The following is a 22,626-nucleotide window of genomic DNA, read 5'->3' as shown; positions in this document are numbered from 1 at the left end:
GGAAAGGACAAGGCATCTTCCAAACCTTTATCAAAGATGATCCGCCACTTTGGGTATGTAGCACCCCTTAAGATAAATCACGTTCCACAAAACCATGTCTATTATCCAAGTCTTCCCTCAACATGAACCTCAGTTACAAAAAAGTACACCTTCATTTTACAATTAGTCATAAAACCCCCAAACAAAACATACACAGGTATCCCAGGTAAACTAGCTCAGAAGTATGAAGTACAGCATGTCCCGACAGACACTATGCAAGGCTCTTCTGTACCCACCTGCAATTCCTTGAAAACAGAGTATACAGCCATCTCTATGTTCAAAATTATTTTCCAGCTTTATTTCCAAATTATTTTTTTAAAATAATTCTATATTCATACAGTATATTAGGATGACTGTGTCACCAAAGCTGATGGAGTCATAAATAAGGCAGTGTTTACTGTTTGCCATTTTGATTTTAAACCTGAAGGTTCAAGAATGGCGCAAGTTCAGAAGAATTTCAAGGAGTACTCCAGAGGTCAGAGTATTTCTGACATTAGAAAATTATAAAGGCCATAGCAAAACAGAATAGTGGGCAGAGTACTGTAATCTTCCTTCTACTCAGTCATATCCTTAAATTCACCAAGTGTCCTGCTCCTCAAAGCCCTCCCCCAACCTTCCAGACAACTGGTTTGTTTTTAAAGATTAGCCAGAACCAATTTTTTACCCTGGAGGTCTCTTATTTCACTGCTGTTGGAAGGATAAGGGTGGGCGACTGACATTCAAGTAAGTGGAAATGTGAGCTGCAAGTCTTCATGTATTTCAGTAATAAGTCATTTTGATAGCAAAGTCCTTTTCTGAAAGGTAACTTAGATTCTGTTGGCAAAAAATACACCCCAATACAACAGGGATCTCTTCTAAATCTTAGCCAACCACCTGTTAAAGTACCTCACAAAGACCTGGCTCCCAGAACTCAGATTTCAATGCAATACAGCCTACTTTATTTCAGTCTACTAGAATTACTGAGTAAAAACCTTGTCATTGCTAGTTCAAGTAAGATTAGATGCCCTTGCCCTCCCCTATCAAAATTTGTCACCAGTCATGTCTAGAAGCTGCATCACAAAGATCTACAAAGAACACTTGTCCTAGCCTCTCTTCTGGCCTCTTCCTTTTATTTTCAGATCTTCCCCATGGGCCATCAAATTTTCCAGCCCTAAAATATTCCAAGGAGCCAAGAGCTGGAACTCTTTTAGAGGGGCCCAAGGTTTTTCCTCTGAAATTTAGTCAGAATTGCCTACATAACTCCCTTTGGCCCCTTAAAAAATCTTAATATAGCAGAACATAATCATGTACTTCTGGCCCAATTTTCAGCATTCTTTTGAACATCAGGTTAACAACAACTGCTAGCATGGCTCTCTAAACCAAAGAAAGTCAGTATGAGTGCAAAAATATTTCTCACTTCCATTTATTTCAAGGGTAATTCATGTGTTCTGCAAAACTTGTATTCAACAAAATACTCTGTATGCATCGCTTTTAAAGAAAATATTTTATTATATTATGGGAAAAAAGCATGATCATCCAAAGTTTGTATTGTTAAAAAAATTGAAAATTTAGACAGCATGTCGGTATATTCCGTTCCACATGGGAATGATAAGAAGACTCTATATCATTACTAGATATTGCACAGTCTGAAAAGAAACAAAACAAATCACATGATCTTGGGAAACATCTCACATTATGAAAAATCTACAAAGAAAACATTAAAAAAAACCCCAACAAAACACACAATCCTTTCTTTCTACAGTAGCTTTAAGTTTATAATTCTTGGAATGACCGTATTCCACTGAAGACCATCTCAGTGACAGGAAGCTTCATTTCAGCAATCCCCTTGTGCAAATAAGATTAATAAAAAAAATAATAATAATGCAGTGAAGTCTTTTGATATCGTGTGGGTGGCAATAACCACACGGCTGTTAGATCCCTGCCTGGTAAAACAAAACGGGGAAGGAGAAGGAAGGGGATTTAGGCCATAAGTTTCGCCTGCAACTCCATCTCTGCCGCCCTTTTGAGTGCCACATCCACCAGAAGCTGAAATCCACTAAAATCCTGGTTAAGGTCTGGTGGTGTTGGAGGAGGAGTGTTAAAGAGCCCACTTTGTGTGTTTGCGCCAGGTCCCAGTTTGGATGCGTCCTCATGGCAGGAGAGGGGGTTATCTGTGAAGCCACCAGCCGGGGGCTGCTGCAGGTCCGTGGTCTGGCCTACATCAGCTGGCTGGCAAAAGTGGAAAGGGGCATCTTTCAACGCAGTCACAGTCGTGTGGCAAATCACCGACGGCCGAGCCAGGACCGATCCCGGGGAAGCCGGCTTGGAAGAGGACACAGTCTTGCCGAGCGGTGTGGCAGCGGGAAGGAAGGCGGTCTCCTCCAGCAGGGGAATGTAGTTCTTTGTGCTGATGGCAGACTCCACCAGGCCGCCCTCGGGAAGCTTGGTCCCTCGCCGCGAGATAGTGAACTGATTTGGGTCTTTGCCATCCTTCCTCAGCATGTCAGGTAACAGCCTGCGGCGTGCATTGATAAACCAGTTGCAGACCTGGGGATATAATGACATCTTAATTTCTACCTTCATTCGTTCCCAACTATGTGCCGCTAGAGCGGATGGTTAGATTAATGTATCCCTCCAAGCAGTTTCCTTCACTGCACAACAAAATAAGAGGCCTACTGACAAGTTCTGACACGCCTGGCACAGGCCCTTCCCTTGTCCCAGTGATCTAGCACCAACTCCCTGCTCCGGTTACAGAAAGCCCCGGGACACCTGAAGTCCAAAGTAGGGGTTTAGTTTTTAACTCTGTGCACACACATTAACCTATTGGCTATTGTTCCCTAGCTTAGGTTAATTAACAACAGGAAAACCTTTTCTCTCTGAAGAGAGCCACTCCTCCCACAAATAGTTACTGATTTTCCTTGTTCAACTGACTGTGTCGACAGACATAACATGAATTACCTCATTTAAGTTTGTCCTTGTTTAAATATCAACCAGTTTCCTGGGCAATACAGGATAGTTTATAGTTTAACGTCTTTTTTCTCTTTACTACATAAAGGAAGTCTTCTTTATAGTGTTGCATTAAGAAAATTTTATTCCATAGCCAGTTATGAAATTTGCACTAATGAACGAACTAATAAGGAAAAATAAAGCCCAGGATTCCACAGGAGTGCTCTCTCTATTTAGCAGCCCCCAGAAGCAAACCCAGTGTTACCCAGGTGCTCGTGCAGCCACCTTCCTGTGACAGGGGATGCAGCAATGAGCAAAGCTATTCCACCAAAGATAATCACAGAAGATGAGAATGATGCGTCCAACGGACCTCACAGATGCCAGTGGCATCCCAGGATAAGAATCCAAAATAATCACACAAATACCTCACCCCACCTGTACTAACACCCTTAAGTAGCTCTATCCCTTATAGGTTGTTCCACTGATTTTAATGGCAGTGATCATACACATAATTATATATGTCCATGTTCTACTGGAACGAGCCTCAAGTTGACGTTTTAGAAGTGAAGAGTTACACGTTAAGCAGCACATCTATCACCATAAAATCTCTGTTGACAAATAAATACCTTCTTCTCACAATAAATTACCTTGTACAGACACTTTATGTCTTTTGGAGCACGTTTCCACAAAAAATTAGCATGCATGCTTCAATTCATGACTGTCTGTTCTCCCAGAAAAATAATTTTACAATACAGTAAACAAAAATCACTGTCAGTCTCTCTCCCTCCTTATGAGTGCCATGAGCAGAAGAGCAGCAATAAAAAAAGGAAATCTCACATGCAGTGTAAACATTTGTATTCATGACTAGACCACGGGTGAATTAAAACAGAAAACAGGTCCTTTAGAAGGGAGAAGTACTTTTTTTAATACCTGTAGTGTGGAAAGGTGTGTTTGTCGGGATAACAGCGCTTTTTCTTGCTCTGAAGGATAAGCATTGTATCGGTGCTCGTAGAGCCAGTCCCGAAGAATCTGCACAGATTCCTTGGGCAGGTTGCCACGTCTCCGCCGTTTGCCTGAGCCAGCAGATGAGGAAAGATCCAGTGGGACATCCATAGTGTCATCATCCTCCGTTTCACTGCCTGATATTGCAACTACACCTGCAATTGTAAGACAGGAACAATCAGCCTCCTAAATCCGTTAACTGCTTGGCTCCGGCGCTGTATGGCACAGACATTTTATACCACATTAACTGTCTTTACTGTTACAGCCCCTTGTATGGGAGACTCGTCCTGCAGCGTTAACTTGTCATGCTGTAGCTGTTCTGTCAGCTGAACAAAAAGTAGCACCAATGATCCATTCCTAAAGGAATCCTTCTCTGCAAACCTTCATTTTCTCGTTCCCCTGGCAACCTTTTATCTGCTGCCCGTTATCAGATAGCTTCTATCTAATGAGAATATTGTCCAAGTTTCCTCGCTAAGGTATGCGTCCAGCACTTTTTTTCAAGGATAACTATCCAGTGGCTGGGCAAAAGGTCAACAAGCAGGAACTTAAAACACCCCAACTCAAGCAATAGGTTATTTAATTATTTCTTAACATCCTGATGCTCCCCTCCTGGGAGGGATAGGTTGTAGATTTTATAAATGAATAATGATATCTATTCAGAAAAATTAATGGGGAAAAAAAAAAAAAAGGGGGGGGGGGGGGGGGAATGTGTTTGTCACCACCCCTAAGGAGATTTTCACTTATGAAGGAAAAAGCTTGCAGAAGAAGGGAAGAACCCAGGTGCCTAAGAGTTCAACAGTTTATCAGGAAACAGACTCTCATTTAATTGCATTCTGTATCAAAGAACCATGATCATATAAATACTCCAGTTTTTATCCTGACTATTTTTTCAATTTTGTGGTTTTCATCCATTTTTTATCCCTGGAAACATGTGTTCTGTGCTATGCTTACTTAAGGGCTCCGAATTTACAAGTTAACTGCATACCTTCCTCCTCCAACACAAAGGAAGGAACAGATTTCAAAATCTGATTATCCCTTTGTATATGTACACCACGCTACTAGTAACATGAAGTAACATGAAGCTATGGAATGTAAATCAAAAAAACGAGTAGTTAGGAATGCTACAATTCTACTCCTTTGGTAGGATACACTAGTCACTAATTCTGTAAAACACAAAGAAAACCATACTTTAAACTCACCAGAATTTTAGGAATATTACAAACTATATGCAAGTCCAAATAAGATGCTACCCATGTTCAACTAGTACAAATTAATATTGATTTCAAATGAATTTACACTGGCTTTCAGAAGCAGTTTCAGAAACTACAGAAGGAAAACAAACCCTTAATATTTGTGTCTTTGAACTTAGACTGGGGAGTGAGGGAGTGAAAAGGAAGAAACTTGTTCACTTGTAACACCAAAACAAAAAACCTTAACAGTAAAGCCAACTAAATGTCAAAAGTAAAATTTTCTGTGGGCAACCACCTATAATTAAAAAAAAAAAAAAAAATTAAGGAAATAAAGTAAGCCCTAAACAACAAGAAGTGTACCCATGAAAATACTAAACTATATAAAACTATGTTATATCCGTAAGTAAAGGCACAGAAGGAAGTAATGCCCTTTAAAAAACAAACAAACAAAAAACAACCAACCAGCCACCAAAGCTCCCACCACCACAGAAAGAAAGAGAAGGCATGCATGATTTCCTTAACACTTGGCAGGAGGGTAGGGAGAGAAACAGAGAAGGACCTTTCCTCACACTTCCAAACTTCAGCCAAAGCTGACACGGTAAATTATTCTTTCCTTCCCGTATTTATGAACAGCTCCGACATCCCTAAATTTAGTTTAAGTTGTCCAGTTTGAAATGCAGAGTTTTGATATGCAAGCATTCCCAACAGGGTGATCAATCTGCAATCTGTCTGGGAAAGTTACTTCAATCACTTACTTGGTATTGTTTTCATCCTCCCAATTGCTGATTTATGCAACCAACAAGCACCAAAGTGACATACCAAATTTTTCATCTGATGATTAGCTACATAAATTATCCAGTCATGGAACAGAAACAATAGGACAATATTTAAATAACCAACACAAGATAAACTCCAAATTATGTAAACAGTTTCTTAATTCATGTAGAAAGTATGTCAAAAGTTTGCTTTACAATGATTCCAAGCAAACCACTTTGTCATAGCTTCATGGAAAAGCGCTGTCAAATGCTTTGCAACCTGACCTGAGAACATGCCTTGCACCATGGGCTCCTGGAGCCATGAGGAACATTTCTGGGAACAAAGATCGTGCAGAGACCACAGGATGGCTCTGCAAAGCAGCTCAGCCCTTTTAAATTGAATTTAAAAACTAGCTAAAACTAGCCCATGCTATTCAGACAGTGTTTTGAAGTGCCCTGCTCTTGTTTGTCAGAAACCAGAACTGTTGCAGCACTTCACTGGGCTGGGTTTTTTGTTTGTTTTTAAATATAATGGGCAGTAAGGCAAGACCTTGGAAAAGAGGGAGAGGCAAACAGCAAGCACTGGAAACAAGAGGGAAGGAGGAACTACTATGAAAAAGTTGGATGTCTACTGGTTTGCAAGCAATATTTACATGGCATTACAAAAAGTCCTCCAGATTACACACCGCCCAATCTGAGGTGACCCGGTGACATTTCCAGGATCTACCACACAATTAAAAGACTCCATGGACACCTCTCTGACTTGCAGAAAACTGACTAACAGCAAAACTTCTCCTAGAACTGTTGCTTTTTCTTTCGCTGAAAAAAAAAAAAAAAAAAAAAAAAAAAAAAAAAAAAAAAAAAAAAAAGAAAGTGACAGGATACTGTCTGCAAGCCAGCAGTATAAAAACATTTCTCCCTTTTCAAACAAGATTTTTGCTAAAGTAAAAGTTGCCATCTGACTAACCGTAACCTACCTAACAAGAAATGAGTCACCAGCAGAGCCAGCCCTTTGACCCACTGGCTCAGTGTGTCACGTTAATTGACACAGTAAGTTAGTGACACAAAGCAGGTTTTGGTTAAGCAGGAAACCCAGTGTAGTAAGACTTCTGCTCATTTAAATGAGCTCATTTAAATAGCTGATCGGCCCTCTGAACTCGTGGCAGATCTCTCTGGCGCAGCACAGAGCTAGCAGCAACAGGAAGTCATGGCTAGAAATCTCGCACTACCCCAGCTGATATTTTTTACTCGAGCAGGAGCCACATTGTTGCTGTCAAGGCTCTGTTTTCATTAAAGCATTCCTGCTGATTACAACCCAGCTTTGTTTTTCCGTCTTGTTAGTAATCAGCCTATTCGCTGCTGGTTTCCTGTTTTAACAGGGCCCAACTGAAAAGGCTCCTGGCCACGCTCCATGACTGGACCATTGGCTTACTGTTATTTACACCCAGAATAAAGGCCTGGGGACACGATGAGTAGCCCCAGCTGACCTACTAATTTAGTTTGTATTAAAAGCAGGCTAGGGCCAGGCTATTTTATGTCTCCTCCTAAATACATTTAATCCAAACAACAACACAAAAAAAAAAACCAACCAACCAAACCTGCTTTTACAGAACTAAAAGCTGGAGAAGTTCATCTGCAGAGAGGTCTGAGAAACAACACAAAATCCCATTCCTTCACTTCCACATCTCCACTTAAAAGAGTAGTCCATGCTATTAATGATATGATCAGCATCCCTTCTTCATAAATTACTTTATCCTCCTGGCTTCCCAGCTGAAGTCATATCCATGATTGAATGCACAGCTGAATTGTATCACAGCCCAAAGACTTTACAGGCCCTCCCAGTAATCAGCTCAGGGAAGATTACACCTAGGATCTGCAGTCTGGGCTCAACACCCAAACGTTAGTTAACAGCTTGAAACAACTTGAGTGAAAGAACAGTGATGACTAAAGCTGATTTCAAAACAAACTACTGCCACTTAAAAAGGTATGCTGAAATACTTTGGGGGGGAGGACAAAGTATTTAGAGAGGCTGAGACAAATAAAATGGAAGTTAAGCAAACGAAAAATTTAGGCTATGAGGGGAAAAAAAATAAATTAAAAAAAAAAGGCACCAAAAGAAAACAACTATCCCATTGTGTCGAGGAAGAGCTTCACAGAGGAAGTGGCAGAAGCCAATTGTTATTCAAAAGAGGACAAAGTATACCACAAGGAACAATCTCTGCCCTCCAGAGAAGGGAGGGACAAAAATCACCTTAAAGAAAAACTCCCACCCCTTAGGGTTCTCTGAATTTCTTAAGTGAGGTCGTTTTGGTTTTTTGGTGGTTTGTTGTTTTTTGTTTTTTTGGTTTTTTTAATGAGCACTGATAAACAGAACCAGCTCCAATCTAAGCCCCTGATCCTGTTGTAACCAAGTTCAGTAAGATTCTTCACATGTATAAACTTGAGCACATGCCTGTGTTTTTTCGGGACTGTGTTCCAAATCAGCTAATTAACAAGCCAAGTAGGTTCCGTCTGATTGCTATCACATTATTTATAAGTGAAACTATCCATAGAAGAGTCCTGAGGTTTAAATCCAGAGTCTGCTGGTGGAAAAAAAAAAAAAAAAAAAAAAAAAAAAGACCTCAACAAAACTAGTCAACAAAAATACAGCATCACACACACATACAAAAATTAAAACTCAGCACAAATACAAAAAAAACCCCAAAACCCTACTAAAATATAATGCGAATTTAAAAATCAACAACAAAAATGCATTAGTTTAAAATTATTCATAAGTAGCAAAAAAACTACAAGGATACAGAAGGGAATTTCCACAGTAAAAAACAAAAAAACAAGAACTCTTTCCTCTGAATGAGTTTCATAATTGAGGAACCAGCCTATTTGTTTTCCTTTCTAGTTTACAACTTGTACTTCTAAAGCAACTAGACTTGGCTGTACCATACTTTTTTTTTCCTCTAAACGGGATTTTTCTAGGAGCGCAAGCAAGAAATCTGTAACAAAGTCACTCTTTGAAACTTCTTGAATGAGCTTCAGATGCCAGGAGGTCACAAATAAGTACAAGCCCAACCTTTATTAAAACAAAGGCACCCTAGCCCTAACATCTTTTAAAAAGTTTCCGCCTTTGTCTCCTCACCTTTTAATTTGTGCCTCGCAAACCCCAGGCCCATGGCCCCTCTCAAAAGTTCTCCCTCCCGCCTGTCACCTTTCATTGTTTCAGCCCAGGATTTGCAATCCTCAAAGCAGAGCTTACACACACACACACACACACACACGCTCTTACACACAAAGCCCTACACTTTGCATACCTAGAAACTACGTCAGCGTTTTCCACACGCATTTATTTCGGGGGTGGCAAGAACAACAGTTGAAAGTGCAGGGAGTTTGGTATTTCACCAACCAGCAGCTGCCCTCGGGGAGAGAAGTCTGAACAATGGAAGCAACAGCAGACAGGAAACCAGCTCACCACTGCTGTGCAAATAGGCAGCATAGGAATGTCCTAAAAATAACTGGGCTAAATTAATTCAGCGAAACTATAAAAGGGGAGGGGGGGGGGGGGGGAGAAACAAACCACCAACTGCTTCCAATAGGGTGAACAATCTCAACCTGCCTAAGATGCCTGAAACATTTAAAAGCCAGCGCTGTCTCTGGGCACAGGGGGCTGAGCTCGGCGCGCAGCTCCGGCTGTGGCTGGGATGGAGCCGCACTCCGCTCCCGCGGGACGCTGCGCTCCTCAACACCACCCTGCCTGCTCTTTAAACTTCGCCTTTGTGGCTCAGTTCCCTTTGTGTGCGCTCCTCTTAGCCGAGTGGCATGTCCAAAAAAAAACTTCTGACGAGGGCTACAAACCATATTAGTACACACCATGTCTGCAGCAGCCCAGTGATTTCACGAACTACATATGCATTAATTGCTCCAAGGGTATTAACAATGAGAGAGGCTGCTTTACTACGGAGCCGCAGGAATGCATAGTAAGGGGAAAACAGCACAACTCTCTGGAGTAGTGAACATGCGCACTGCTCCCCTCTAACCCTCCACTTCGGAGCATTTAATGGTCTTTGAATGCAAAACACCCTTCAGCCACACCACCGACTGGCAAATCGCAACTGAACAGACACTGCTTTGCTATGAAGTTCTTCCCAGCCAGCGCAGGAGCGTTAGATCCCAAAGCACGCTCGGCGCCTTTGTGGCCGAGCGCTAATTTAAAGGCACTTAAAAGCACCACGAGCGCGATGAGTAACGATGCAGTAACTGTAAAGTTTGTCCGTCTGGAGGCGGACACAAAGAAAAGTCAAACAGTCTTATGGTTATGGGGGGAGGCACCGGGGGTTAACTCTTCCTCCTTGTGGCCCTGCGTCAAAACTTTTGGACCTTGTTTTTCGTGCCCTCCGTTTTAAGGGATAAAAGGGGTAGAAAAGGGTTCAACTTTCAGCCAAACAAGGCGGTCGAGGGCGCGGAGGGGTTCGAAGCCCTCCCGCCGATGCCCCCCCCCTCCCACGCTGCCGTCCCCGCGAACAAAGAGTTGCCGGACGGCCCAGCTTTCCTCGCCCCAAGTTGGGAAAACCACCCGCACCCTCGTCCCCCTCCCGGGGACGGTGGGGCTCGGTGCGGAAAAGCGTTAAAAAGTGTTTTACGGGAGGGCAGGGGGAAGAGGCTCGACGGAGGGGGCGAGAACAAAAGTTGGCGGAGGACACGAGGCGAACGGCTGGACATGTTTTTGACAGGGAGCCAGCGGCGCAGAGAGGCGGCCGCTTCCAAACAACAGCCCCGCATGTTTTGTCTGGGAGCGGAGCATCCACTGCAATCTTCCACGGGATACAAGCCAGGGGGTGTAGGGGGGACACGGGGGACAAAAGGCCGAGAAGGTAAAGGGACTCCGGCTGGCTTAGCGACAGCCCCCCCTTCCCCTTTCCACCCCGGGTAGGGGCGCGGGGCACCCCGCTTTGTCCCGGCACCCCATCACAACTACCTTTTTTACTTTTCATCTTGATCGCGAGGACCGAGCCGATCGCCGGACACCCCACGCACCGACCCAAGTTTCTCTCCCTTCGCCGGACGCTGCTTTCCCCCTTTAAGCTCGGCGAGGAGGAGGAGAAGAAGGTCGATGGAGAAAGAAGAAACACCGTAGCGGAGCCAGGCGCCCGATCCGCGGCCGCGCTGCTGTCAGCGGGAGCCGCTGGGCTCTGCCTCCCCCGGGGGCTTTCTGGTGCGGCCGGGGTGGGCTTCCCTCCCCCCTTCCCTTTGTTCCCTTCTGCTGGCGATTGGCCCCGGCCTGTTAAAGTGAGGAAAGGCACGGGAGAGAAAGGTACACAGCGCCCGCCCTCCCCCACCTCCCCGCAGTGAGTACGGGAGAGTAACCGTGCGCTGCACTGGCACTCGCGGCGGCTGCCTCCTCCTCCTCCTCTCTCCTCCCTCCCCCTCCTGGGTGTTGAGGCTCTGTCAGACGGGAGGGGAGGGACCGGCCGGAACGGGGGGGTGTCCGCTTGTACCCGCTCGCTCATGCACACACAGCAGCAGCGGCGGGGGGAGCTCTCCGTGCCTCCCGCTCCCTCGCCTTTCTTCCAGGCAGACGTTTGATCATTAAACTGGAAGGAGGAGAAGGAAGAGGGGGGGGAAGGTGGGGGGGAGATTTTGACAGCTGCCCTTGACTAGCCTCCTCCTGTTGCTGCCGGACGAACCACCCACTCCTTCGCGTGAATAGAGGAGAAGAAAGGAGAGTGCGTACGGCAGGGGAAGGAAAGGAGCCCTCCAAAGACCGGCGCCCCCCTCCCGACTGCCGAGCGGCCCGGTCGGCGGGGGCTGCTCCCCCCATCCCCTGCGGTGCTGAAGGAGCCCCGCCTGGCCGGCGCTGGCCACACACACCCCCACCCACCCCCGCGGGGAAGGCGAGCCCCGTTTCTGCGGTTATTTTTACATCAGTTCGTGAAAGGTGGCTTTTCTCCCCCTCGACTCTTCCCCCCCCCCCCCCGCCCCCAGCCTGGTAGATTTTGCTGCGGCACATGATCGCCGCTGTAAAAGAGAGAAGTCTCACAGCTTGACTCATCCCTGTCGGGCGAGCACGCTCTGCAGCAGCAACAGTTTCTTTTCCTCCGGGATGGGAAACGTGACACTCGCCCGCAGCTCGCTCACAGCTTTCTTGGCGAGGTGGAGAGCTCTCCCCGGGCACGGGCGGCCTTGGCGGCGGGTCCCGGCGCTCCCCCGCAGCCTCCCTGACAAAACCAGGGGGAGAAAAAAAAAAAAATAAAAAAAAATAAAAAGTGCTGAACGCCCAGCCGCGGTCCGAAGTGTCACGGGCGGAGGTTTCGGTGTGTAAAGAAGCCGCCTGGCCGCGGAGTGCGGCGTGCCCTTATTCCACGGGAACGTGTTTGTGTCACTCCCGCACCGGCACGTGCGGGGCTGTTCCCGGCCGGGCAGGCGCGGGCAGCGAGCAGCAGGCGCCTGAAACGGCTGATGAAATAATGGATTCCTACGGCAGAGCGGGGATGGTTCCCTCCCCACCACCCCTATACCCCCCCCCCCCCGGCTGTGCGGGCGTCCGCGCAAATCCGCATTCACTGCACAAGGGAAAAGCAACAGCGTTGCAGCAGCAAGCCCTCCCCAAGTACCTTGTAACTATTTTTATGTGTCGTAATTACAGCGGGAGATAAAACAGCTGTTACATGCCGAACGTGGGATGTGTGTGTGCGTGCGGGGCGGGGGGCAGCTGGTGCGTCACGTCAGCGAACCGAGGACTCGGTGTCGGCCGCTCTGCGGGCCCGGAGGTTCGCCCCGGGATGGGTGACCCTTGCGCCAGGCGGCGCGTCCGGCTGTAGGTCAGCGAGGCGGGCCGGGCACGGCGCACTGACTGACACACTGACTGACTGACTGACTGACTGACGGCGCCGCGCCAGGCGGGAGCTTGTGCGGCGCGGTACGAGGTCCCGCCGGCGGCAGCGCGATCCGGGCCATTGCCCGCCGGCCGAGCGCCCTCCGCCCGCCCTTCCCGCCGCATTCCCGCCGAGCCGCTCCAGGCTGTGCCCAGGGGGTGCCGCAGCTCGGTGCTGCCGCCCGGCGCGGCGTCAGGCTCGCCCGGGGCCGGCCTTTTCACCCGAGCCGTGCCCCCGAGGGACTGGTGGCTCGGAGGCGGGGGTTGTGCGAGCACGCCGCCGTATGGCTTTATTTTGGCTTTTACTGTCTTGTTTTTGTTGTGGAAAAGCCCCGCTTCCCAGCTGTGAGGGCTGGCTCTTCGAACTGCTTGTTCCGAGCCGAGCGTCGGGGCAATGGTCATGCCAAAAAAGCAATTATGGGAAGTTAACAAAAAATACGTCAAGGGTTCGAAGAGATTTCCCTTTCTCAGCGCCGCCAGAGCCGCCTCACGCCTGCTCATTGTCCTTGGGACCGCAGGCAAATCTGTGGAATCTGTGAAACTAGCTCTTTCCCTATTTTTTCTTTTTTTCTTTTTTTTTTTTTTTTTCCTTAGAGGTTTGTTTAAGTTGGTTTGTTTTCTTTTGTTTTTCTTCTTTGACAAGGTCATTTTCGTAAGGAGGAAAAAAGTTTTATTTTCACACTGGACTCGAGTTACTTTTTTTTTTTTTTTTTTTTTTTTTTTTTTTTTTTTTTTTTTTTTTTCCCCCCGATCTTTAGAAACAGCCTTTCTAGGAAAAGATAAATTTCGACTTTATGTGGCAGCTTTTTAGCTAGTAAGAGCAGGCCATGGACCGGTGGGTGTTCATTCCCAGCTCCTGTGGTATAAAATGCATGGAGAGGCATTGTTTTTAAACAAGTTCTTTCATGGATGCGAGTATGGAGGGGTACACCCATAGCTGGGACCAATGGGAAAGACTGAAAGTGGATTTGTGGAGCTCACGGTGCAGTTGTTGCCTGGGGCGATATCTCATGTTTGTCCACAATTTTTGGCTGCCTTTACCACTTGAAGACTCCTGATACGTTGCAGGTGGTAATCGGCTAAAGTTTGCAAAAAACTAGTGCAGTGGAAGAAAACCTCCGGTAAAACTTCAACACACCTGAAACAAGGCTGTATCTAAAAGGAGCACAGGTGATTTGCCTGAGCTCAAATCTAATGGATAGATCAGCTTGGTTTTGTAGCAAATAGCCTGGTGGCCTGTAAGATGATCATGTGTATTAGTGTTAACTGCCTGCAAGCAGAAGGTATGGAAGGCAGTATGTAGCTTTCTGCAGTTTTTATTTTTCCTTCATGTGTTTGTGAGGCTGTGTTTTTAGAGTTGCTTAATCTGCTAGAGCTGCATCAGCACTGTTAGTTGTATCTCACAAGCAGTTCAAACTGCTTCACGCTGAGCAGCTTTGGCATCTGTGCAGCTCCTGGGGTAGGTGGTGGTGTACACGTGCATGAAGATACATCTGTGCCAACAGGCTGGAACAGCTTGGTTTAGTCGGAACAAGTTCAGCTCTGTCTGGACCCATCTGCACAGACACGCTGTGTTTGTAAAACTGGATTCCAAAAAGGGAGAGAAATTAAACTGGAGGGGCTAGATTTTTAATTACTCCATGCTTGTCCAACCTCATAGGTTTATCAGTTTTCTGCGGTGGTGTGCACAGGTTTCTGTCCTGTCACATTGCCACGTGCAATACCTTGCACAACTCATTGGATGTTTCTTACTTTGCAAGTGCTTTGCTTCGAGGTGCTGGGACTATGTTTGCCTGACTGCTGAAGTCTCCAAGGCAATGTTCTGGGCATAGAAACTATCAAAGGAAGTACTCTGGGAAATCAGGACCTAGGCAAATCAAGCTTGTGGACATTTGTTATCTTGGTCTTTTTATTTCAGTTTCCCATTTATTTACTAATTTTACTCAACTCCTGCCACGAGGTTGTTATGAAAATAAGTCCATTGATGCTCAGATGCTATTGAAATATTTGTGATAGAATTTATTAAATTGTAGTCAGAACAGAATTGATTAGCACAAAATTTAGCAGGTCATGCCTATGGCGTTAAGAGTAAAACAATGCAACAGGTGAATAAATCTGCCCATAGAAAAACAGAAATCCCTACTGTAGGTCACAGCTAACCTTCACCTTTTCTAGCCTGTGACACTGAGTAGTTTCAGTGTATCAGAGGAGAAGAGAGGCTACAGAAGGCAGATGTGAGGTAATATTTCCCCAAAAATATCCCATCCAAATATTTAATAGTTCAATACAATAACTGGAGGAATAGTTTAGTAGAACTTCAGAGTTAATTACTGACCTAGCTGTATAGTCTTTACACTGGTATACAAGTTTAATATCTTTGTAGCATAAAGTTCTGTAATGGCATTTGAGTGGCAGAAAAGCATGTTGAGTTGTGAATTACACAAAAAATGCATTGCTTTTTTTTTTTTTTTTTTTTTTTTTCCCCTTACCTATTTCATTTAATATCCTTTTATGCTTTGAGAGAAAAAGAAAGGAAAAGAATCCTGTTTTGGTACCATTCATTATTTTATATCTTTCACCATGACTGTTTTGACAGAAAATTTCTCATTCTTTTCCTATGAGAATTACTCCCAACCTTTGCTCATTGCCTTGTTTTTCTCCCAAGTATATTTTAATCCTACTGTGTTTGGGGTTTTTCAGTAATGGTGACTTCTGCTGCTTGCAGTATTGCAAGCAAGGTTATGCCTCCAATTAAAATATATATGCATTTGATTTTACTTACTCCCTGATCTATTTTTATATGGAATCCAGCATGCTAGGCTTTATCTTTGGCTGCTGCTACATACTGAGCATAGGGCTCTGCCAGCTTTGGAGGTTGTATAGCTTGTGTGAAGTTTCTCTTCTGCATGATTTCATATATCAGTGCTGAATCTTTTGTCATTGCATTGTTCACTCATGTAACAGAAGTCACACTGAACTTATTCACAAATCTCTTTCCCCAAATACATTTTTGGTATCTGCTGACTCCATCATTGTTCTTTGCCTGCCCATGTTTCTCCCTCTCACACTGGTCAGAGTTATTATGTTAAAAAACACTGGACTAAGTAGAGGATGCAGAAGTATCTCACTTTTGTCATAATAAAAAAAAAAAAAGTTAGAATTTAATCTTACCGTTTTGATTCACTTACTCAGCCAGATATTCATCCATGTTTGCTTTTTTTCCCTAGCAGCAGTATCTTAGTTTTCCAGTAGCATGGAACCCTGTCAAAAACCTTTCTGAAATCTGAATGAATTATGCCAACCAGCTGCGCCCTCACAATTAGAGCTCACTTTGCTACCTTTGTGCAAGGGCAGAAAGAGTAAACCTAAGTCATGAAGACAATTCTAAGATTTCAGAACTTCTGCATAATAGACTCTACAACCTGAACACGCTTTTCACATGTTTTTTGTGTGCATTCTTGTGGCTATCAAAGATCAAACAAGTGCAAAAACCTCAGGAATTCTTTATGTAAAATCATACTGATTCCTGACTGCTACAGCATCATCTTTGCAAGCTTTTGGTTCTCAGCAAGGACTCTAGGATGGACTCAAGGTAAGGGGCAGTACTCAGGATTCCTGACGAGGATCAGCTGCTGGAGTGATCTGTGCTTGCCACTGGGGTTTTCAGACACTTACTGGCAAGGAGGAGCAATTGCTGCTCTGGCAGGATGTAGCTCTCTCTTTCTCTCTCCCTGGGGCCCCCTTCAGCTATTCCCTGTGCCAGCCCTTTGCTCCCTCATCTCCACATGGTCCTCTCTTATGTCTGTCTTTAGTGCATAAGCACATGGAAATAGAATAATATTATTGTTGTACAGGCAATTTAAGTATATTCAGTGATGTTAGTTATAAGACAGTGCAGAGACTACACAGGGGTGTAATCACTTCCACTCTGAGACTAAAATTTGTGTAGCTTCTCCTGGGGAGTGGTTTGTGAAACTTGCATTAATGTAAGTGTAGTTTTGTTTCCATAGTTTGAAGACAAACCCCTGTGTAAAATTAAAGATTAAAAAAAAAAAAAAAAAAAAAAAAAAGTGAATTGTAGGTTTTACCTTGCTTGAAGTTACAGTCTTCCCATTCAGGTTTTAACTTAGAAATACAGGAACAGAGCTCATGTATTCCTTTCAGTGATGCAGAAATTGTAATTTCTGTCTACCAACAGGCATGTCTCATAACTGCTTTGTCCTCCTGTCTAAGAGGGGGTGCTCTGGCTCTGTTTTCTTTAGTAGTACAAGAGTGAGTATAACAAGATCAGCATGACAAATGGCATGATCTATCGTTGACAGTCTCAGCTTAGCTCAAGAACTTGGGGCATGAGAGGAAACAGATCCCTCTTTCCTGAAATTCGAAACTGTGGATGCAGTTTACACAATCGGGTTTTGCTTATCTGTAAGAAGTCAAGCAGGTAAATCAGGTATGACTGACAAAAAAAAAAAAAAAAAAAAGTTTTAAGGTTTTGTTTTGTTTTAATTGTGGGATGCCTAACTTGTTTTTACCGCAGGACACCCAAAACAAGAGTGACCTTGCTTAGCTGACTTAGACAGTCTAGTATTTAGTTGTAGAATCTCCACTTAGGGCTGTGTGTCAGCAAACTATATCTAACTGTAAAAACATCACTGTATAAAGTAACAAAAACAAAGCCTAAGAAATATCTGCACTTGGCAGCTGATTTTTTTTTTAAGGAAGAATATTAGTTGTGAAGAAAACAACTTTAAAAAGAATAATAGCTATATCTAGGCACTTACATTCTGTTTAGTGTAGTCTACTCTAAAGGAAATGACATTATGGCTAGCCAAATATTTGCTTGGTTGAGTCTACATTTGAAGTTTGTTTTGTTTTTTAAGAATTCTGTTTCAGGAACTTTGTCTCTGAAGTTATTTCTGTCCTTAAAAGACAAGGTTAAATTTGACTTCCAGAAGGACAAAAAAAAAGTGATGGTAATGAATGAAATATGCACTAAGTATTATCTGGCACAAGAATAAACGACATCACTAGTTTAGAGGAAAAACCTAACCTGGAATATTTGTTATACCTGTGAACTAAGGAAGTAATGGTACCGCATCTTAAACCTTTGGGAAATAGCAAGTTTTTGCTAAAGACACAGAGTCACCATTTCCTGTCATTAAGGTGAAAGGTTCATGTCAGAAATAAGAGTGCCTTCTGGGACTGCAGGATTTCTATGCCTTTTTAGCAGAATTTAAATGTGAGTGTTATTTATGAGGAATGATAGTACAGAAAAAAACTGTTCAGCTATATAACCTCATGTTCAACTAAGATTGAGAAGGATACAGAATGATTAGAAACCAGTAGAATTTTATAACAGACCACTATTAAACACTGTGTACTGAATTTAGAAAAGTTAAACACTGCTGTCTGTGCTGTACCTGCTCTGAATATATTCTGAGAACTTTGTTTTCAAAGTTGTCTTATTTGTATGTCTATAGATTTTGCATCCACTTGATTGTTTTTGTTGCTGTTACTGTTTTATTCATCATTGGTGTTACACAGTTTAAAATTAACGCGACTATAGAGCTGGAGATTGACTTTTTACAAGGACTTGAAATGATAGAAGAGGGGGTAGTGGCTTTCAACTAAAAAAAAAGAGCAACTTTAGATTAGGTATTAGGAAAAAGCTCTGCAGTATGTGGCAAGACATGGAACAGGTTGCCCAAAGAAGCTGTGGATTCCCTGTCCCTGGAAGTGTTCAAAGACAGGCTAAATGGGGCACTGAACAATGAAAGGTGTTCCTGTGAGTGGCGGGGGGGTTGAAACTAGATGATATCTGAAGTTTCTTTCAACCCAAACCATTCTGTGGTTTTAAGTGCAAACAGAACATTCTTGCAGCATTATGGACGTGTTAGAGAGATTCTAAGTGACCAGTCAAATTTACAGCCTTATGGAACAGCTTCCTCAATTGAACATGTAAGTAAACTGTTAATGTTGTAATTTACTGAGCATTTCTGTGCATTGAAAGGATGTAGTGCCTGCTTGAGAGGCTCAGCCCAAAGGAACAAATTTTGTAGAATAAGGGATTACCGCATCAGTCTTGCAAGCGATAGCAGCTTTCAGCTGGGTGAAAAGTCATCGAACGATGACTAAAGACGACCTTTCACTGCCGAAGTTGTATAAGGCTTTTCCAATGACAGGTACTGGGTGTTTGCTACCTTTCTGTAAAATCCCAGCCATAGCCTGAGGCCTTAGTCTCCTTCATGGAAATGAATGTTGAGATGATTTAGGACTGAGTGCCTGCCCGCAGTTAGGATTCAGGGCACCCAGGAAGATCACTGAACCTGCATGTGGCCCATCCAAGAGTGAATATTACGAGGCAACGAGATAGAGAGGGACAGCCTAACAAGTCATTTCATCAAGCTTTGATTGTTTTTTTGCAGAGGATCACATCAACTGGATGGAGGCTTCTGCTCTTTCACCCTCAGTACCTTTTGTACTGTGGGAAATAAGTCAGATATCAGTGCTTGATTTTAAAACCCCAAGCCTGGAGGTTTGGGCAGCACAGAGAAATGGGAATGCGTGCTGTTTTTTGGTCGTGCAGACATTTTGCGTCTGCATGGAGCTTTCTGCTCTCTGCGTATGGTAAATATTAAGATACTAAAAATCTAAGGTTTTCCTCCTTCCATTGCAGCTAAGAGGTGTACTAAGAAATACCTTCCTGCTACCAGCAAATATTAGAATCTCCTATACGTACTGCACCTCTGTGCCCCTCGTGAAGTGTAACAAAATGCGATCAGTCCAGATGGGGTTATTTGCCTCCTGAGGAGCTGGAATTGAATGCTAACAGTCTTGTGATTTACCTGACTTGAGCTGCTCAGAGATAAACCTCAAGTGTGGAACTGCTTGATTAACTGGTTAATCCTGACAAGTGTAACAAAAGGCCACAGCCGGTTCGAATGACTTTCAATCTTTCTGTTGTTTGCTACTTTGCAAGGTGCTAATTGTCTTACCTGTGGTATCTATTCCGGTCTCTTGCAAGTGTGCCTGCAGCGACAAAATCTAGGAAAGCTGCTAGCTTCTGGCTAGCATTTGTACTCTTAAATCATGCTAGTTTAAAACTACCTAACTTCCCCTTTGAAGACAGAACTTTTTTTAGCCTTAAACGTTAAACGAAAATGTTTGAAGTTTCAGAAACATGTGTTTTTTTCTTGTTGGCTGAAAGCTAAGCGGTATTACGCCAGTGAGTGTATTCACACTCATTTCACTAGAAAAAAAAACCTGCTGCCTGGTTCAGTATGAGATAAATCATGTATGCCTACAGTAAACTATAGTGGATACAAAGCACTCTATAGCTGTGTAGTGTCAGATTGTTAACCTGTACTTACCTAGTAATTGTTGTCATAATGTGCCTAAGTCGTGCTAAAATACAGAAGTGCCCATCTGTGAGTGATTGTCGTGTGGATAACAGGAGCCATGTGCCATGAGCAGAGCAATTTTATTTGGTTTCCCAATTTAAACTGTTTGTTTTTTTTTTTTGTTTGTTTTTTTTTTTTTTTTTTTTTTTTTTTTTTTTAATCTGATCTTTAACACAAACCACTTATTTGAGAGAGACAGAGATAAGGATTATCGCTGTCACATTATGTAAGTGACAGTACTCTTTGCATGGTAATTAATCTGGCGGTAGTAAGTGTCATCTGCCAAAATGCGATTTCTCAAATTGTTTGGTGTTTGGAAATGGAATAGCTTACCTTGAATAAAGATCAAAACTCTAACAGCTATTATGCATTCTGAATAAGAGTGTTGAATGACTTTGTTACTCAGTATTTTTTTTAAATGCAAAAGTTTAAAGCTTGTTCTTTGCTACAGAGATTAAATACTGAGAGAAAACTGCTGTTAGGTTGAAAACTTTCTTATAGTGCTGTACTGTTTCTTGCTTTACTTCGTAGTAACACGCTTGATTTATATATAGTCTTGGTATGAAAACATGATAATTGATCCTACCAAACTAAAATAATAGTAATATGGAATGCACTTATCAAATATTCTTCGTTGCCTTAATATACACAGCATTTTAGACTGATGTTCTGTTCTATGTATATGGGTATGTTCTGAGCTAACAAATGTGCTTCTGAATATATATTCACACAATATAGTGACCTCTAGCAAGCTTCACTGTTGGCGTAAATCTCTGAAGAAAATACAAAACAGAGGACATTAAGCACTGTTTGCATACACCTGTGTGTGTGTAAATATGCACACAATGCTGTTAGGTTGTTTGGGGTTTTTTATGTTCCTTGTCTTACTACGCTAATAATGATAATAATGTGTGTCCAGATGGAAGATACTAGTCTGCAAATTTGGTGACAATAGTATTATTTTTGGAAGGCTTAATGAATGGAATGCGTAGCAGAAATGATTGCTCTGGTGTGTGATATCTGCTGGGAAATGATAAGCCTCTGTAAAAGTTCTCTGTAGACTGGCCAAAATTAAGTCCTGTCCAAGTGACACATGCCATGCTAAATTAATTCTGAGCGCTGGTAACAGCATGATCATGTCATTGTGGCATTCCTGCTTCACTAACTGGCAAGATGTAAGGCTTAGTGTTGGTGAAACACCCCACTAATATAACCATACCCCTTTTCACTCTCAAACCACTTTAGACTTTCTTGCCCTTGTATCATCATGTTACACATGACCACTGCTAAGGAAGTCAGGATGATGATTATTTTCAGCAATAACACCTTCCCTTAAGCGGCCAAACGATTTGTTAACTGCTACTTCAGAAGTACGGTGTCCCTGTCAGAAATGTCTATTATCTTTCAAAAGTGCAAAGTTAAGTTGAAGTAAGGTAAGACTTGTTGGTGGCCCAGTGTCAGGAGTAGTTTAAGGCAGCAGCGAGGCAAGCAGGTGTTGGTGAAGATAGATAAACAAAAGACCACCTGGGACTCTGAACAAATGGGGGATTCGGTATTACTCGAGTAGCCACAGTTAGGGTTTAGATGGTTTCAGGGGTTTTGAAGTGAGACTTTGGCGTAACTCAGATTTATGGAAAAACTTCTGTGGACTTCTGTGAGGGAAGGTGCTATAGCTTGTGGTTCTGCTAGTATTCAAAGATGCTACACTTCTCATTAATTTAATTTCTGCAATATGAAAGGACCTGACCAGCAAAATAATAAAGTGTAACTTGCTTTGACAGAGCCAGAGGGAGATATAAAAGAGATATACTGGAGATGGGAGAATGAGATTTACAGCAGAAGAAACAGTGAGGCTGCCCATGAATGCCTGGTGATGGCATATTGTGCTTTGCTGTCAGTCTGTTGACTCATGCACACTTCAAAAGAGCTCTCAGGGGAGCCAGTTACACGAGTCGCTGCCTGATGCATTGTAAATCACAGTAGTACTTTTTTTTTTTTTTTTTTTTTTTTGGGGGGGGGTGGTGTTTGTTTGTTTTTATTCTGTTGTTTTGTTTTGTTTCGATGGGCCTTGTGTGCCTAATGCCGTTTTGAAACAGCACATAATGGCACTGGAACTTGGGAATTTCAGTAAAAGTGGGTGGAGGTAAAAGGAAAGCCTGCCCCTACAGATGGGATCAGTCAGAGCTGCTTCATTGTTGGCTGGACATGTGTTCTTTAATATTTTGCTGTTCTTGCTCAGAGCTGAGAAAGCAGCAGCAGCCATAAGGTTCGTGGAAGCTGAATAGAAGAGAGTGTGGTCTGTCTCCATGGTCTGCCTCGGGGGTGATGTTACCCTCAAGACTTGGTCAGAAAACAGGGCAAATGCTTCAGAGGGTCAGGTCAGGGGTGGTGCTCCCAGGTGCTGCTTTAGCATGGAGTTTCCTCTTGGGAATAAAGAAGTGCTTCTCTGAGGA

The 22,626-nt window shown here is 43.5% G+C and overlaps 1 protein-coding gene across 3 annotated transcripts; it reads right to left on the bottom strand.

The window, feature by feature from the left end:
• Positions 1-420: 420 nt before the first annotated feature.
• Positions 421-12,608, bottom strand: TGIF1 (TGFB induced factor homeobox 1). 3 transcript variants are annotated; one of them, XM_040083271.2, is made up of 5 exons: positions 12,514-12,608; positions 11,940-12,117; positions 10,878-11,493; positions 3,895-4,121; positions 421-2,565 (listed from the first exon to the last, which is right to left on the bottom strand). In XM_040083271.2, the coding sequence occupies exons 2-5, from the start codon at positions 11,949-11,951 to the stop codon at positions 1,999-2,001; spliced, it is 1,422 nt and encodes a 473-aa protein (XP_039939205.1). In that variant the 5' UTR covers positions 11,952-12,117; positions 12,514-12,608; the 3' UTR covers positions 421-1,998. The 3 variants fall into 3 exon arrangements, with proteins under 3 accessions (XP_039939205.1, XP_039939224.1, XP_039939213.1); XM_040083290.2 differs by lacking the exons at positions 10,878-11,493; positions 11,940-12,117; positions 12,514-12,608 and adding an exon at positions 9,217-9,322 and having other exon boundaries at positions 422-2,565; XM_040083279.2 differs by lacking the exons at positions 10,878-11,493; positions 11,940-12,117; positions 12,514-12,608 and adding an exon at positions 7,510-7,768 and having other exon boundaries at positions 422-2,565.
• Between the last annotated feature and the right edge of the window lie 10,018 nt (positions 12,609-22,626).

Source organism: Hirundo rustica, chromosome 1 (genome assembly GCF_015227805.2).
Source record: "Hirundo rustica isolate bHirRus1 chromosome 1, bHirRus1.pri.v3, whole genome shotgun sequence".
Classification (NCBI taxonomy): domain Eukaryota; kingdom Metazoa; phylum Chordata; class Aves; order Passeriformes; family Hirundinidae; genus Hirundo; species Hirundo rustica.
Note: the sequence above shows the minus strand (reverse complement) of the source record. Positions and strands in the feature narration are given on the sequence as shown.